This window comes from Nipponia nippon, unplaced genomic scaffold (assembly GCF_047370975.1).
Source record: "Nipponia nippon isolate SJK-2023a ecotype South Korea unplaced genomic scaffold, ASM4737097v1 scaffold_4, whole genome shotgun sequence".
In the NCBI taxonomy this organism is placed as follows: domain Eukaryota; kingdom Metazoa; phylum Chordata; class Aves; order Pelecaniformes; family Threskiornithidae; genus Nipponia; species Nipponia nippon.
The window spans coordinates 28,493,664-28,512,585 of record NW_028262358.1 but is presented as its reverse complement, the minus strand read 5'-3'; the positions used below and the strand labels follow the sequence as shown (position 1 = coordinate 28,512,585).

Sequence of the window (18,922 nt, the reverse complement as noted above, 5' to 3'; positions counted from 1 at the left end):
AGGTAGGAAGGGGTATTCTGCGTGGTGGGTAGCAGCAATAAGAGGAGCTGTTTCTGGACACCTATGGCTTGTGTAGCTCTCCTCTTCTTGCTGACGCTGTTCTGAGTACAGTTAGTGCAGGCTTTCAGCCCTCCGCTGCTGCAATTAAATTCTCCTAGATACCTTTTCTGCAGGGCAGGAATTGTCCTAATTATTTTGCGGTTCTGGCAAAATGAATTTTTGTTGCTATTCCCCCCATGTTTGCATAGTAAGCCATGGTGACCAGTCAGCAGCTCTGCAGAAAGCATCCCAGAAATGCTGCCCCTCCAGTTCTGCCAGCCTGGGTGACTGCCCAGTTTATCTCCTTGGATGTGCTGGCCCCGCTGAGCTCCCCCATGCTCTTCTTCAGCCTTCAGCAGTCCTAGGAACAGAAGACATCTTGGAGCAAAGGACTCGTTCAGGAGTTTGGTGCATACTGTTTTGCAGGATAAGTGGGAACAGAAAGCTGGGCCATTAAGTATTTCAAAAAAGGAGAAGAAAAGGTTGAAACTTCCTTCTCCAAAAAAGTTCTGAGGCTCAGGCACTGCTTTGCTCTCTCCTCCTCCTTCTACCTTGTGGAAATTACACCAGTCCAACAAGCTCCTTTACTCCTCACCCTTTACTTCCTGGAAAACAAAGACATGCAGAACTGGAAAGGACCTCCTGGGTTAATGAGTCTTGGCACTCCTGTCTCAGCAAGCATGTTGCACTTGTGCGATCCCTTTCTTGAATTTATGAGGTTTCTTCTAAAAGCCAAATGTGATTTTTTTTTTTTTTTTTTTTTTGAGCTAGAACGCTACATGGAAGCCATTAGACTAGCCTAGTGACTAGTACCTTTCTTGTAATTTGTAGACTAAAAAACCCCCCCTCTATCCAGTTGACATCAAATATCAGAAATGTCCTGCAGTTTCTTTTGCCTGACGGAGGTAACCCTGCTATCTTTCAGCCTCCAGGAGCTGTTTTGCCACACGCCCAGCTGAACTTGGTGCCCGGACACCCATTGCTCCCTGTGCCTGCTGCCTGGCCAAGCTGACTCCCTCCTGGCCAACCGAATTCGTGTGTCGCTGCCTCCACCAGCTCTCTGCCCCGACAGGCTTCCCCTTGACTCAGATCAACCTGGTGTGCAGAGTAACAATAGGTAGGAAGATGTGGAAATGTTTTTGATGAGGAGATTGGCATAAGAAAGCGTCATGAAAAGGAGTGGTATTTGCAGGAGACCGAGGTAGGTAGAAGGTGGGAGTCTGCTCTACCTATTAGACAGGACCTCTGCAGCATGTACAGATATAAAATGAGACAAAAATAGGAAAGAAATAGGGAATCAGAGTGGAAATAAGGGCAGATGGACCCAAAACCGAGTCTCGGGGAAGAGAGGGCAGGCTGTCGTTTATCAGGAAAGGACAAGAAGCACCCCAAGCAGAAGGGCAGCACAGTCAAACCAGTAAGCAAGGAGAAGGATTTTGACAGTTAAACTGATGTGTTCTTGCATTGACAGATACATAGCTGTCGTACAGCAAGCTGTGTTTGTGTTAGGCAGCAGGTATGAGATGACTATGAACCCTGCAATGCCGAAGTATAAACTTCTCTCTTTCTTTGTATAAAAGCTCCAAGGATATCCCAAACACAAGACCCTGCATTTCAGATTTCTCTGTTTAGTCTGTGTGCTATAATTTAATCTAATATGACAAAATATTTGTAAGCACACATTTGTTTTGTCATGTGTGTGTTTTACTCCTGATCCGAAGCAGAATTAACATCTCATTTGCGATGCTCTTTCTTTAAAAGAAAGAAAAAAGGCCTCCTCTCCAGCGCTGGCCTGATCTTTTGCTAATCTACCACGATCAAGTTTTATGACCCAGGGTCACGCTAATCCCCAGTGGTCATGTAGTTACTATAGTTTCACTGGTAGAACAAGGTTTGTGCACTGTGGTGCAGCGTCTGTTTCTGGCTGGGGTAATTCTGGATGTCTGCGTGGGCCCCGCTCCGACCTCTCGGCCTCCTTTGTAAATAGATTCGGTGACTCTTTGAACCAAGCAACGCCCCTTTTCCGCTCATTCAGCTTTTTCTTCTTTGCTTGCACGCTTCTCGGGGGGTTTACTGTGGTCCTGGACTTAATGTGACTTTGGAGTTTGAAGTTGCATGTTAAAAAAAATAAAAAGAGTGAAAGAAAAAAAGTTTGCTCAGATTTTGTCTCCTGCTTCATAAAAATTTGTGTTGCTATTGACTTGCAGATAAGTAATCTTCCTAGGACAAAGGTTACAGTAAAACTGCAAAACCACGTAACTAGCAAACTTTATGGATTCAGTGGATGGACTATGGGTGCAGATATCAATAGTTCACTACTGTCTTAAAAGATAAGCTGCTGTTTCTTTTTCTTCCCAGTTAACCTCTGCATACCTCAGTTTCACCATGTGTCAGATAGGAATAATGACAATTTTTACTTACTTTATAAATCACTGGTGATTCTTAGAAGACAGGATAATACCATATTAATTAGTTTGGGACAAGGCGAGATAAAGCCTTAGAGATTCCTATCTGCTGGGCTTATCTTCTAACTAAAAGATATGCTATGATTCTGTTTGTTTGTTTTATGCTTGTGAAAAGGAAAACTCCATCAAAAAGTGTGATATGGCTTAGATAAATGCTGCCATGACTCTGCTGGTGACAGACTGTTGTTTATTAGAAACCCATAGAACTCCAAGAGTTCAGTTTAAGTTGTGTTGATTTCTTGATCCATTGCTTTAAATTTATGTTTAAATTTGAATTCATTTGTTCAAATTGCACTGAGAAAATAAGTATTCTCAATGGATGCGCAATTTCCTTGTGCACCTCTTACTCACAGGAGGAAGAGCTGAAGGGCTTGGTGTGGAGCAAGGCAGGAGTGATATGATGCATGACTACTTAACACGACTGCTCAGTGCTGGGCAGGATTTCGGCACATGCAGGTTCCCACCCTCCACTTCTGCCGTGGGACCTGTGGAGGGGGAAGCCAGGAGATGCCTCCTCCTGTTTTGCCTGCCCTGCAGCTGGAGGATGTTGGTCTCCAGAAATGTCAGCCCATGTCAAGCTGCTTTCAGCAGCTCTAAATTTGCTAATGGTGTTAATTTGCTTTAAATGCTTTTCCCCTTTCAGAGTCTCTGCCCTTTGTCAATGGGATGGGACCAGCCTCCTTTTGAGTTTGAAATGTGGAAACCTTTCTGCTCACTTGCCAGGTGAGCTCTATGTTGGATGTAGCAAATGCAGTTTGATATCTCCAGCAGACCGTCTCCTCTCTGTGTATCTTATCCTGCAAACCCTTCTCAACCTGGAGGCAAAAGCTGAAATGTCACAAAGTAGGCAGCTGCTTCTTCCTAAAACACCTGTGAGTCATTTCCCAATGGGCATGAAGATGAAGATAACCTGGAAGGCTTGCAGGGGCAGGCTCCATTCATCACCTCGCAGTTCCTTGCTAATCTGTTTTAACCCTCCCAGACACTTTTTTCATCAGTCTTACAAAACATTTCAAACTTCTTGTCAGCCAGGAGGACCATGTTGACCACTGGATATAGGAGGAAGTTGGGGGTCCAGGAACCTCTGACCTGAATCTTAAACTAGCATGCATTTAAGGTGTTTGTGAGCTTTGATTTCAGGGGATAATGACAGCTATTCTTCTATTCTTATTTCCATTATTGTGAAAGCAGCTACTGACACTGCACATTGGACACCTGACAGTCCACAAACTGATACTGTTGTAGATTGTCACCTCAATGATGCAGAGTTACCTTTCAGTAATAATTACACAACACTAACCATGATGCAGAGATAATAGCTGAATTATTTTTAATATCTTGGGAAAAGCTCCCTAATTGTCCTAGATGCAACAGAAGTATGCTGTTTGTCTAAAAGAAGAAAGGACCTTATAAAAAGAGATTCTGCTCCCCCCCCCCTTTTTTTTTTCAATAGCATTTTCTGTTCTCCAGGTAAATGAAGGTGACGTACTGGTTGATGGAGAAGAAACTATTGCAAGTTGCAGTGTGATATGCTCAACATGAGCTCATGTGTAGCTTTAGAGGCAAAAGCCTATTTGCCGAGGATTAATGTAATAATCCCTGCTCTTTTGTTTTAGTGTCTTGTAGCTGAGCTGTCTGCTGAAGAGAGTGAAAAGAATTTAGGCAAAAGAATGGAAAGGGCTGGATTGCTTAACCATGAAGCGGGGCCAGGCTGATATAGGGTGCCGCTGCCTGTTGTATCTCTAGGCTGCAGCATCAGGCTGAGGGTGAGGTAAACTACAGTTTGCTTCACTTCATGGGGCTTGAGGGGTTCTGGTTTCTAGCTGTATTCTACCCACAGAAAATTCTCTCATGTTGCTCATATTTCTCTCATTTCTTTTCCCTATGTCCTCATATTGTCAAACCCACCCATATAATTAAATAGCAGAAAAAAACCCAATTATTTTTTTCTATTTTTTTCATATATTTGAGGTTGTGGGGGTGCGCTCTTGCTCTTGTTTTTCAATTATTTGCCACAACTACAAAGGCTAGAGATGTATTTGTTTTGAAAAAAATCCATCCATCCCCCCCCCCCCCCCCCAAATGAAAGCTGAATAGCTCACCTCGTCATCTGGATGCAAGGTTTTAAGAAACTCCTGGAATAACATGAGAATTACTAAAACTGGGTAACTGAAATGAGATTTGTACTCAAGTTCATGACAAAACACCTGTTGTTTGGTGTGAAGGCCCTGACAAGCAATAATGCTAATGGATTGTAAAGCCTGCAAGATCATTTAAAAATATTCTTACATGAAGTCAGGTAGAAGCAGGAATATTTTTTCGAAGAGTTGTTGGTTTGTTTTTTTTTTTTTTTTTAATCTTGCATTGCATCATTACTCTCTCTGAATAGCTACTGTGCACAAAAACTGAGCTAAAAGCTTTGTGGTTTGTTCAAATGTTTTCATTTAACTCTTTGTTAAATAGTTATTTGGTATTTAGTTCCTCTCATAATTTGGTATCCCTTGCTAATGCACTCAGGAGGACATGTATCAACAGAGCAAGTGCGTTATAAGCCTATTAATTTTTTATTTCTAAAGAGGTCTAATTTTTTCTTGATGTTCATTTCCTAAGTAAGAATTACTATGCTAAACAGAGTAATTGTGAACAAAAGAAAATATTCTCGAGAATAAGTAAAATAACAAAATGTGGACATCATTCTTGTTTAACTCTTCTGCTTTAGTCATAAACCCAAAGATACATTTAACTTTTTTTAATAGTTTGTGTGTTTGGGGAATGTGTATAGTAAATCAGTAATTCAAATGAATAAGTTAAATGACAGTGGATTTGAGCGCTACATTCCCTAAAGTTTTTTCCGTTTTAAAGCTCAATTTCATTTCCTTCAACACAAGTGTCTTTGGAATGCATTGCAATGTGGCCTCAAATATTCTGTGAAATAAGCCATGATTTTAGCTCCTAAGATATATAAGCATGCCATTCCATAACGAAATGTACTCATTTGCTACAGGAAGAGTTGCATTAAAGATTAATAACATCAATACTTTGTGCTAAAATAAATTACAAAGGTTTACTATTTATTTAGATCTGTCTGTTTAGTTGCATTGTTATTTAAGAAGGGAACATAACAGGATTATGTCAAAGCTAAGCCATATCTTCCTGCACAGAAAAAAAAAAGGCATGTTTGGTTGTTTTGTGTGTGTGTGTTTTGTTTGTTTGGTTGGTTTTTTTGAAAGATTGAGGATATATCAACAAAATCGTAAGTATTGCTGCCCACTACTGAAAGATTTGATTTTTCCATCATCTGAGTGGTTTCTGGATTGAAAGACCTGGCAGATATATTGACTAAAAAAAGATTTTAAAACCCAGAAATTATTGCTGTAGCTAATGTAGCCTTTTTCTGCACACGTAAACTTTTGTAGCTCCACTAACAAAGACCTTCAGGTAGGTTATGATTTCCTAGATCAGCACAACTTACATCAGAGTAGTTCATCCAGTTGACAAAACTGTGGTCCTACTTCAATTGGCCATGATGATTTTTCCCTGGAAAACACTCTTATTTTTTCTATGGTGGGGACTGCTAAAAGGAAGAGGGAGAGACATCTTTAAACTGTCTCATGCATTCTTTCAGACTATACATAGGCTTGTAGAGAATAGTGAATCTGATGATATTCGTAAATATTCCCTTTTCCCCTCCTTTTCCCTCCGAATTTAGGGAGGGTCTTGGGGAAGGGCAATGGGAAGCATGAAACACAGGAAGAAGCAACTGAACATAAGTAAATTTCTGACACTGCATGTGTCTTGTCTTTTTAAAAAAAAAAGTATTAAATCACACGTCAACAAGATATCCATCGAAATGAGTTATAACAAATAAAAGAACTGTGTGATAAAAGGTAATCACAATTTACAAAGCACCTACTGTGTGGGAGGGTGAAGAAAGGGGATAAAATTTCATTGGAGATAAGGCTTGCAATTTATTTTGCAAGAATTAATATGGAAGAGTCTTAATCAGTTATGAAACACAATGAAGTTTGTTAAATAACAATCGATATTAATAAAATATAAACAACCACTTATAATCACTTATTGCTTTTTATCTATATTACCTGGTGGGAGTTTTTTATAAGCATATAAACTGATATACAAGATACAGGGATCTTTTGCTAATTAGTTACTCAGAGCTACTGCTTGTGACTCCAAACAACGTTGTCCACTTTGAGTGCCGTGCAGTAAACCGTTACTATTGCTAGCCTCTGGGCAAGCCATGCCCTGGCATTATCACTTATTTTTTTCATATAGTCTGCTATGGAAACCTTCCTTTATGATATGAGTCATGATCTGCTGTTAAGAAAGTCCTGAAAATTCACTTTTGTCTGCTGAAAGCATACCGTCTGGGAGCAGCACAGCAAATACTCAACCACAGTCATCGCATTAGATCAAGACTCAGTCGCGTAATGATGAGGTTTTCTGCAAAAGAATAGCAGATATTCACAGGACAGCAACTTACTGCTTTCTGACAGCAACATCTTGCTAATGCGCAGATAGCATGGCAGTGTGTACCAGAGAGGATGCTCGGGAATTGGGGCAAATTGGAGAATGGTTAAAGGCTCTTGACCATCTCATCCTTTGCTTGGCTGCCCCCATGGCTTCAAAATGATGTCATGAAGCAATTGCAGTCAGATGAGGATGGCCCTGTGAGGGGGCTTAATATGCTTCACATGGCTGCATCAGCCTGCATGTTCGGCAGCCACCTATACAGGGAGTAAGTCCAGAATGTGGCACAATCAAAGTAGGAAATTTAAAAGATAGGCTGCCAGTGGTGGGCCTTCACTTTAAAATTGTTGGGTAAAAACCTACTCTGTTGACCTTGGGGTATCGCCCATTAATTTCAGGAATCTTCTACTTCTGGAGAATTGTGTGCCAAAGCAGAGAAGGAAGAGAAATTGAGAGTGGTTGGTGGTGTCTTGCAGTAAATTGTGTACCCCAGATTATTAGGATACCCTTTCCATTTCATTCCAAACTTCCCTCCTCTATGCAGCCTCCTGCTGATTTCCTCTAATGGTATCAATTGTGGTAGGTTTTGGGTTTCAACCCACTGTTTCATGTTGAAGTATGCAAAAGCTAAAGGAGCATATGAAAGAATTGTGCAAGACCTTGAGGACAGAGGGGAACTTCCCTCTGAAACTCTGTGAGAATCTCCGAGGCACAGCAGGTATATTGCAACCAGGGTTAGGTCATAAGTTTTTCTCAACAGTTCTATAGTTAGACTGACAGTTACCACGTGAAAAAGTTCAGGCCTTGGTACCCTTTTGGTTACAAATGGTCCTAAATGCATAATTCTGTCTGTCATTCTGCTATGACTCTTGCAGAAATATAGTCAACATGCAGACACACATGTGATGTGTGCTGTACTTGGCGTTGCTGTACGAGCTAGGCTCTGCATCTGCAGTCTGTCCTGCAGCATAATTCAAGTCTGTGATGCTTTCTGCCGAGCCCCTTGGCTCATTCCTCTTGTTTGTGTTTGCTGTAAAACTAAGGAACTTCTGTGAGATGAGGTTCCCGGTGTGGGTTTTGCTCTCTGCTCCCACTGCCGGGTGCTCCAGAGGTTCTGATCAAATTCCAGGTTTGTTGCAGCACAGAGACTTTATCAAGGGAGTGTATGCTGTATGCAAAGCATGATGAAGTGCCCTCTTATGAAATGAGCTTTGACGTTCTGTGATATCAAAAAGAACATAAAACCAGAATTTAATATATCCTGGGAAATCATATTTCACAATCTGACGCCTGGAGCCCCTTTCTTTTTAATATGAGGATCAGAATGGTTTGCCTAAACATTTTGTGTTAAATGACAGTAAGTTAATAAGTACAAAATAGTGAGTGGTTAACTAGCGTTTAGCAGGCTAACACTTTGTCTGAATGGGAAAGCTCTTGGTATAAGATAAGGAGTGAATCTAAACTAGTAAAACTAAATCAGTGTAGTCACATCTTATAGACATTCCTGTTTTGGTATTAAACTAGATGGGGTTATTTTAGCTTCCTATTTATAAAGGCTTTTAAACTAAATAGTGAGTCTTATCTTGCCTTATCCTGGAACAAAGGTCTATCCACGTGAAGGAGTTGTGTTAATGCATCTCTAGCTGCTCAGCCATATTGGTAGGATTGTTTAAAGCCTTTGAGGCAAGGAGAGCTACTGCAACTGTTGCCAAGTGACTTGGTGAAAAGAAAGAAGACGACATGTGCTAAGTGTGCAGTGACTCCTCCGATAACACGTGATAGTGTGGAACAATGGGGTGGGCAAGCTCGATAAGAATTTCCAGTAGCTTTGCACTGAGGGAAAGGAGCTACGATAGCCGCGCAGAAAGCGGTTTGTCATAGCCTGATGAAACGTCAACTTTTGTGAAATGAAAGGAGGGGAGTAGGTGCCTTCCGCCCGAGCCGGTAACGGGCTGCTGAAGCCAGGCTGGAATTATCACGCTGGGACACTGTTGTGGAAGCTACTGTGAGCGTCGCCTGCTCCTCCCACAAAAGTAATGGTAACAGAGGTGGTAAGATAATGTCAGACAAGAGTGATGTTAGTATAAAGGCTAATATGGCTGTTTCTAAGGGCTTTTTGAAATATCAGTAAAAGCACTCTTGTAAAAGAGTTCATAATACAGTTGCCCTCATGAGGAGAGTGTAGCATCTCCTGTGGTCATACAGCATGACTGTACAACACCTTTTCTCTGTTGTCAGATGATACTGTATGGGATTGATAATAATTTCACGTACTTTGCCGAGATGTGAACGTGCAATCCTGCTCATGCTAGCAGTTAGCTACAGTTAAGTCTTTTGAGTGGTCTCCTTAAAGAGAAAAAATGGATGATGAAGTTGGGTATATCTTGGAGTCAGACAGTTTACAAACAATACCTATAAATCCCTAGATATGTTGTGTATCAATCAGTAGGAGAAAGTTTCTTGGCTTTCTAGCTAAGCCTGTTCTCCAGAGGTCTCTTAGTTTTTTCCGAAAGTGTTGCCACAAATCTTTCTCTGCTGCCTATTGATTACTGTGCTTTGCTGGTCTTCTCTCTCACATGTGCAAGGCTCCAGCAAACAGCATTGTAGCCTCCAGCTTTGCTCTTTTCCACCTGTCACACATACGTTTGCATTTAAATCCCACAGAAAACTCCTCAGGCTGTGCCTGGCTTGGTTCCTATTTGTGACTTTTTTCACGGAATATTTTGCTGGTGGTTCCTATCACCTGAGTTTTCTCTTTCATTAGATAGTTTAACTGCTTTCTTTATCTGTACTAGCACTGTAGTCACCAGCTTCAGTAGGCATACCAACTGTGTGCTAGCATGGCACAACTGTTCAAGGTGAAAAGAGGTGAAAAATTCAGACCATGGAAACACTAGATGGCTTTTCCTAGAGTAGACAGAGAAATATAATGTCCTTGATTAGGGTTAGGGCAATTGTTACAGAGACTGCATTGTGACAGTATGCAACCATTTTAAAATTTACCAGAACATACAAGTTCAGTTCATGGGTATGAAAAATGAAGGGGCATTTAGGAAACTTTCAAATTCTCTGCACTGGTCCAGTGCAGCTTCATATCTGCTCCTGGGAGAAATTTCACTAGCTCAGTGGGACTCTGCTCAGAAAGAGAAACCTCAATCTGCTCTTGCATATGTAGAGATGAATTATAGAAAGATTGTGATATTAGAGTGCTGCAAGGATGAATGCCCATGCCATGGTGCTACGTCTTGGCTGACTCTGCAACTTACAGCAGCAGATAAAAAAAAAAAGAAAAAAAAATTGCGTTATAAAAAGCGAACTAAACCATTTTCCATATTTTTTTTTCTTTTCAAACTGTCTCAAGAAGGTCTAAATTATATGAAGTTGGCAGGTTCAAGTGTGACTCAACTCATTGTTTTCATTCTCTTCTTTTGGCAGCCTTCAGTAATTCCAGATGTTATTTCTCTAACCACATGGAAAAATTATTAAAAAAGGGGGGTGTGGGGGGGAGAGAAACTGTTTTCCTGCATTTGGTACATTTTTAAAGCAATGATGATATTGCGTAGACAGTGCTCATGTGCAGCAGGCGCTAAGGCTAGCTGGAGGCATGCCCAGGAGGAGGCAGCCCCAAGATAAAAGGCTCTGTGTTATAGGGGAAAAATGAGAAGAAAGCCAAAAGCAGCTAGTTAGTTCAATAAAATGGTGTTCTGTCATTCTAGGACTCATTTGTTGGGAATTGTAAGGGCAGGCCAAATGGGGAATTTTTCCTGAGCCCACTATATTGGGCTTGGAGAACTATAGTATCATATCAAGGAGAGAATGAATGTTTTTCTTGCACTGTGACTACGGAGGAATATATAGTTAACTCATAAATAATGCCTTGCTCTGAATGGAAGAAGGCTTCATGTCTGTTTGGACAGTGTGCTTTTAGAGCACATGAATCCACTTACTTTGCTTGGCTTACCTAGCATTGCTCAGTTTAGGGAGAAATGGAGAAAGCACTTCCTAATTTAATATAGAATATAGGCTCGTGTGCGTTGTGGTAGTGCTGCTTTGCAAGGCGAGTTCAGCCTCTCCTGCATGTTTGAAGTCTCCTTCAGGATCCAGGAATTCCAGAGGTCTGAACCAAACCACCTCTGTGCTAGAGGGGCTAAAGGGAAACCCCTTTCTGCACTTCCCAGCCCAACGTGAAAGCAAAAAGTGGTGGACTGAACCACAAAGCGATAGTGCCTCTTGACAACATGGGATAATCCTTGGCTGAGCAAAGCTGAGCTCCCAAGCTCATGTCCCCCCAGAAGAGAGCCCTCATGGTGTGTTTACAGCCCCCTCCTCTGGAGTCAAACTGCACCTTGTACCATCATCAGTGGCTTGCCTTTCCAACCCAGCAGGACGCTTGAGAGCATAAATATGTAAGCTTAGGACCCTTCAAGTTTAGTAAAATAATAAATAGCGCATAGAAGATCAGCCACTCTCTCTGAGCTATCATGCAGAGTACCAAATCTTATTAATAAAAGCTGGTCTGGTGAATACACGTATAGCAGCAGGCTCAGAACAAAGCACACAGGAGGAAAAAGCAATGTGCTTTTGAGAACTGTGAGTTTTCCCTCTTAAATGAAGGTTTTACATAAAGGACCTCATTGGCACCTCCTTATAAGACCAAGTTTTGGAGTTTTCTTACTTTTAGGGGAAAAAAGAAAACCCTTTCACTATGAAAAGAAAGGCCAGCCTGCATCTAATTGGCTTGCTATGGTTTACTTTTTTTGCTGATGTTGCTTTTTTTTTTTCCCCCCACAGTGCACAAGCTGCAGCAAAATGGCAAAAAAGAGAAGGGTTTTCTATCTGTAGGTGGTTCAGTGCTGAGAGCCCAGAGAGGGGAAAAAAATGCTCTGTTATGTCGTTGTTGGTAAAAGTGAGAACTGTTACTGGAAAATATTTTGTTTTGAGATTAGTTGGTGGTAAGCCATGACTAATGCTCATTGTGCGAATATGTGTTTGCATTTGGGTTACCAGGTCCCCCTTCTGCCCCGCTTGCTTTTTTTATGTTGCTGATGGAGCCTGCTAAAACTTGTACTGTAAGGTCTTTGGTGCAGGGACTACTTCTTCAAGATTGTTTACACATTGCTTAATGTAGTGGGGGCCCTGGCTCAGGACTAAAGGCTTTGGGCATTATGATAGCAAAAATAGTAAATTCAGTGGTGGTTCTTGGTTGTGCTGACCTTTGCAGCATCTGGGTCACTTCAGTTTTGGGACTCTGGGGACCCAGAGCTGATGTTGGGTTTCATTCAGGGGGTGGAAGCCAAGACTCCAGCCATGTTCATTGTGAAGTTTTCAAAATGGAAAACAATTGTTGATTCAAGTCCAAGACGTTTTCTGGCTCTGGTAATCTTGTGTTCAGCATGATCACAATTAAATATATTCAGGATTGATTTTAGGGGCTTAGTGGGATGTATTGTGCTAGAAGCAAGAGAAAACAATGCATTTGTTACTGGTTTTTGTTTTATTTTAGCCATTTACTTACTTTGGGGTTCTCTGGTTTTGTGGATAACCCTGAGGATCTTCTTGCAAAGCTAGCACTGATTGCTTTACTTCTGGGTAAAAATAAAAATCAGAAAGAAGGCCACATGTAGCTTTTGTCTCCTTCAGGTATTCCAGAAAGAACTTGGCCTACTAAGCTCCATCTGGCAAATTAACAAAAATCTCTGTCCCCAGATGATCAGTGATAAGATGCTATGCTGGGAAGTGATGTGATGATGCAATTGCTAACAGCTAAGAAGTGCTTGTTCTAGGACTGACTCTTGGTGACCTACATTGGACCAGATTCAGACAGGACTGCTACAGTCAACAGCAGCTGCAAAGTTGTAACAGGATACATTTTCTAGAGCGTATAAAAGCCTGTCGGAAGGATTCACCCAAAACGAAAGGAAACATGCTTGGCAATATGGCGTCTAGCTTGGGTTGTTTTCTTCTGCATGTTGTAGGGAGAAGACACAAGAACTGTGCTGCTTGAAAGGAAGACCTAAACAAGCAAGTGTTCATATAGAAAGGATTGATTTCATTCTGTTCCTCGGGCACTGTTTAAAAGAGGTGTTTGTATACCTGGTGACATAAGTTAAAATAAACCATTAAACATTCTGGGTTTTCAAACTCCTCTTGCATGAGACAAGGTAGGGAGTACACTGAGGAAGTCCAATGTGTCTGCCAAAATATTGGACTAACCAGCCAGGCAAAAGCTGACAATATTGTTACTGACAGTATTTTTTTCCTGCAGTTTCAGATACTTGCAGGCTTTAAAAATCTCTATGGATATCTTACACCATGAGGTGTTAGACAAAGTTCCAAGCTTTACTGAGTTCCCACCATTTTATAAGATTCTTTCCAGAGGGAAGTTTAAGAAAAAAGACTTCAGTTTAGAGTCTTGTTGGCTGGCTGACTTCTGTTAAAGGGTAAGTGTTTGGTGTACTCTGACTCGTCGTGGTTCTCCATACTTGGTTTGTAGATAGCTCTTTGCTTCAACGGCAATCCAGAAGAACCACCACTCAGTGATTAATGAGTGATGCTTTTCTAAAGTAGCTGGCTGTCATTTTTCTGCTTCTTCTCCAAGTACTAGCAAAGTCTGATATCTTTTTCTTGTGTGCAAAGCAGCTGTAGGCAGCAGCTCCTCGACTAGACAAATGATCTGACTAGAGAACAAGGCTTCATAATTTACAGGATATGGCAAACTTTGTGTCTTTCATTCATGGTGTAGTGATAAAGAGAATACCAACATGTCACTCATGAAGTCAAGGTAAGTAGGTGATGTGCTATCTTTAGACTGTGGTTAGACTCATTATAAAAATCAATATTGTTTTACTTAAAACCATGAAGTCACCTCCTAACTGCTCTCTAAGATTTTTTTTAAGAGAAGGAAGAGCTGAGCATGCTTGGTTTTTTACCCACGGGGGAAGTTGCCATAATTTATAGGTGAAGAGGTAGTGGAATCAATAGTGCCAAGTACAGAGCAGATATTAAATTGGGCAGCGTGGAGCCTGAAGGTCCCTGAGGCCTGTGGCAAATCAATCCATCCAATGGGACAGGACTCTATTTTGATCCTTCATGTAGCTCTCCTTATTTCTTGCATATGTGGAATGCTGATCCCCATCACAAAGTGCAAGGACCATAAGGAAGATGGAGTCACTGAGAAAGTAAATGCTAAGTACATTTTTGCAAGGGATAAGGCAGAACATAGTCAGTTTATGCACAAATGTTATAGGGAGAGGACTGGCCCTTTGAAAGCCTCTTAAAGGTATAATTGCAACTCTTAACTGAGTTATGCAGAAACCAGTATTATCAAATACTAATGAGTGTGGAGGATAGATGGAGACTTAACAATTGCTTTAGTTTCTGCATTCAAGGGGTGCCTGCCAGAAGTAAGATTGTCTGGAAGCAGTGTGGCTATTTCTGGCAATACTTAGTTCTGAAACGCTTGACATTTTCAGTAGTTTTCAGTTGACTCAGGCAGAGAAGTCTTAATTATGAAAGTGTGTAATGGTAGTAGGGGAAGCTCCACACAGCAACGAATAACACTCCAACTTACAGTGAATATAAAGCAGAATGTTTTTAAACAGAGGGAGAAAAGAGCAATGTTGGGAAGTGCCCATGGCTGCTGTAAGGCTGAAGTGTGACTGTTGTAAGGCTGAAGTGTTACTTCTGTCATCCTGGGGAGCAGATGAGTCTGGTCAGAGGCAAGATTGTGACTTGAGAGACAGAATGAGAGCGAGAGTTTATGAAATGGAAGATGCGGAATAATCCTCACTGGTCAGACTCTGTGGGGCCAACAGAGATGTTGAGCAGGGGCTGAACGCTGAGACTTGCAAGCTCTAGTGTGTTCAGTATCCATCATTTTGCTGCAGTTTGTTGGCAGTCCTTTGCATGGGCAGCGTGTCCGAACCGAGGTTATCGCAGTTGTATCTGTCCAGCAGAAACAGGAGGCACGTGAAGAATGGAGGAAAGGCGAGCTCTACTTAGAAATCTTTGCCTAATAGGGAATGTAACAGTAACAATATAAGAACTCCAATATAAGCTCCTGTTGTCCTGCCTCTGATAGTGGTCAGTAATGAGCTAAAAGAGCAGGACAGGCTTAGTGGTGCTTTTTTAGTGTACCCTCCCAGTTTTCAGTAGTGTGTTGCATTCTGGAGCCACAGTTGATATCATCGAGGTTAGTAGCCCTTGACGGATCTCTCTTACACGGCTTTGTGCAATTGCTTTTGGACCCCTTTCAACCCTGATGTCTGCAATATTCTGTGACAATGTGCTTCACAGATGAATAATAACTAGTACAAGAAGCAGTCCTTTTTCATAGAATCATTAAGGTTGGAAAAGACCCTTAAGATAGAGTCCAACCGTTAACCTATCACTGCCAAGTCCACCACTAAACCACGTCCTTGAGCACCACATCTACCCGTCTTTTAAATACCTCCAGGGATGGAGACTTTTGTTTCAGAGTAACCTTCTGATAGTTTCATTTAGCGTGCCCTCACTTTCGTATTATTTCTCTCTGCAGTAAAAAATGGTTTGTTTTCAGATGCATAAATACCCTGATATGGGTTTGCCATGTGGCCTCCCAAACAGATTCTGATATTTTAAAGTGTTTGTTAAACAACGCTTCTAGAACGTCAGTGATGTCATTCTATTGTGTTGGTTTTGTGGTGGGATGTAGCAAGGATGATGGGACTTATTGCTGCTGACACCTGCAGGTCCTCATAAGAGAAAAGTTAGTTACCAGGCTCTTCAGGTCTATCTTTAAAGCGGTTAAGCTGACCGCTTAGGTATGTGTAGCTGGGAGAGAGAGATGTGGACTTCTAAGAGGCTGTGGTATGACTTGGTGGTTGTACTGTGCAGTCAGGATCATAAACTAAATAAAACCAGCATCTCTTAGAAATCTTGGATATGAGGTGACCAACGCAGTTTATCTAAAATCCGCAGCTGTGTCTCATCTGAGTATTTGTAAGAGGAAACAACTCAACCTGACTAAGAACTTTCTAGATCAGACCCACAGTACTGATGCTACTAGTAGATGATTTAATCTGCGTACGAGACTTTAATTTCTAGAGTGCTACACTGGAATAACTGCTTCGGTGATCTCTGCCTGCTAACACTGTTGCTTTTTATGACAGACAATGTAGGTCTTCCTGTTTACTTTCCCAACCAACAAGTCAGTCAAGTAACCTTTTAGGAAATACTGCAGGTCGCTTCTGAAGCATGCCTCACTGCATGGAAAACTTTATTGCCGGGATGAATGATATTCTTGGATATTCATGGGAAATAAACAGCAATAATCCTGACAGGAGGTGTTGGCAGAATGAAGCGTGAACAGGAAGTGATTAAAGATAAAAGGCAATCTCAGGAGTTACCTGTAGCTCGCTGTGTGATTATAGGTGTGGCTGGAACAGGTCACAACACAACGTAGCACCTGCCGACAACAAAGCGAATCGGGATTCAAAGTTCGCTCCTCTCCCAGGCTGGACCTGTGTTATATAACCAGGCTCATCACACCGAATGAAATATCTGATGCTTAATGCACGCTTTTTAGCTTTGGCTGTGTTTCAGTGTAGATGGAAACAGATGCTATGTGTCTTATAAGCAAAGCTGAAATGACTCCTAGATTAAGCTTCCAAGACGTTTAGCATTAGAACATTTACCTTCATTTTCATTATAATTATGCAGTGAATGAGGCAGGAGTCTAGGCAAAACCAGTGTGTGATCATGTAATAAGGACTGCCTCATAATGACAAGGGAGGCAAATGATGGTTGCACCATCCACCTTCATTAGTGTGTTTCCCAACCACTGAGTTTTTTTTTTGTTTTGTGTGTGGGTTTGTTTGGTGTTTTTTTTTTTTGTTTTGTTTTAGTCCCATTGGCCACCTTCCTTACAGATTTAGTGTAAGTTTTAAATAATAGTGTACGTACTCTCTAATACAGAAGATCATGTGTATTATCTATGTGATTATCAAAGTATCATTGCCTGGTATCAATTTTTTATCTTTTAATTTGCTATGGGTTCTCATTTATGAATAACAGGATATGTGTGACAAATGTGGGCCATGTATTTTGTGCATGTTATCCTCTTCCATTTCTGTATATACAAAGCCTGAATTCTTGGGCTTTGGGAAAAGAGACAGAAAAGATGAAATCATGAGTAATACTTAGTGTTTTAATGGAGCTCTCTGAAGTTACTCTTCCAGTTTACAGCCTGGAATTGATACTCCTCCACACCAATCATGTAGCTTGCCCTCAGCCTCCACCACCCTGACCTGTCTTCAGAGGAATCTTCTAAGTCAATCCAGAAGTGAGATGTTTTCCAGTGGGGAGCAGGATGTGCAAGTCTTGCATGGGACATACTCTTCCTGCAAACAGGTAGCCTTTATCTGAGACCTGTCATTTACATTTCAAGTGATGTGGTCAAGAGGTGAGTGGACTACATGGTGTAATTAGAACATGCATATGCAGCAGGTGAGTTCACAGGTCTGAATCTGAGCATCCCTAAACCAGTGGTGGTGGTGGTGAGAGGGGGAGATGGAGCAAGAAGATCTTAGTGCTCCATACCAAAACCCCTCCATGCTGAGGTCCGTCTCTGGTCCCTGCTCTCTCAGATGGAGAGTGATTACCACTCTCCCTTATTTATTCCTATCCTTTTCTTTCCCCTTTGTGGTTTCTTTGTGCTAGTGTTTGCCTTTGTTGCCAGGTCTCAGCTTGCTCAGGCTTTTCAATTGTTTGTCTAGGTTTAATCTTCTTTGAAAGGTCAGTCTTGTGCTAAAGAAGGATGAGCACTGTGTCGAGCAGTGCAGTTTTGGATGTTCTACAGTTCTGCAGTCTGGGAAGTTCACCGTGTGGTGGTAATCATTAGCTCGAGCAACCGAATTTACCAGGAGCAGAATGCATTACTTATGCAAGTCTTATGTAAGATACTCGGCAGAACAATTTAGACATAATCATTGAGGTAAGAGGGTGGTTCCAGGATGTATCCACTGTTCTTAAAATATTAGCTCAACAAATCAGCAGTAGGTACGCAAAAGGAGCAGACTAGTTAGCTAAGCAGGTTTTTTTGTTGATGAGTCTCTCTAAGGCACTGCCCCGCCTGTGATGGAAAAAAGGCCGATCTCCCATCTTTTGAACTGCTGCAGAGAAATTTGCTTAGACACCAGAAATGTTGCTGCATTCCCTCACCTGGAGAGGGAGTAATCGTTTGGGACACAGATGATTTGCAGTTCAAATTCCAGCTCCTCCCTGGGTAGGTCTGTTTACTCTAAACTGTTGGCTGGGTTTGGGTCTAAGGGCACTCACACACACAAATGGCAAACAGGTTTGACTTGACTGAGGACTTCACAGTGGGGAGGTTGGAGGCAAAATGCAAAGCCCTGGCAAATGAAAGACATGAAAAATGAAGCAGCCTAGTTATGTTTAAAAAGTCTTAAGTATCCAGCCTTTTGTTTCCTTTACTCACAGCTTTGAAGGGAAACTGGCTTAAGAGGAAAAGAATAGCTAGACTGCTCCCAGTAGATGTGTATCTTCATCTAGGCTGCCTCGTACAGTGCTTCCCCGTGCTGTTTCATTCCTGCATTGTACAAGGCTAAGTGACTTTACTCTCAGAGCTGTCAACTTTGGAAAGGATTGGGACCATCCGAACAATGACTAAACTATTGTTCAAAGTTTCTACGATTAAATGCTAGTTCTCAGACATGCCTCCCAAGCGTTTTGTTACAGATATGCACATATGTTCTTTGAAAACACAGAACAGTAACCACATGAGTTTTTAATTGCTCAGAAAGATAAAATTTCCTTTGCTAGCACCTTTCAAAACAATTTTTATGTGTTGTTTCTAATGTTAGGGAAGAATAGTCCTTACAGATGTAACCCAAACATCTGAATATAAATTGCTTTAGAAGACATCTTTCACC

At 41.5% G+C, this 18,922-nt stretch overlaps 1 protein-coding gene across 2 annotated transcripts in view; it reads left to right on the top strand.

Moving 5' to 3' along the window:
* Positions 1 to 18,922, top strand: part of LOC148053234 (uncharacterized) — a 179,202-nt gene that overhangs the window by 67,316 nt on the left and 92,964 nt on the right. The window contains exons 3-4 of one of the 2 annotated variants that reach the window (XM_087776431.1): positions 965 to 1,156; positions 3,148 to 3,227. The exons of the other annotated variant lie outside the window; for it this stretch is intronic. Coding sequence (XP_087632557.1) covers positions 965 to 1,156; positions 3,148 to 3,191 — 236 coding nt within the window. The 3' untranslated portion in view covers positions 3,192 to 3,227. The remainder of the gene's footprint in view (positions 1 to 964; positions 1,157 to 3,147; positions 3,228 to 18,922) is intronic. 2 annotated transcript variants of the gene reach the window in all.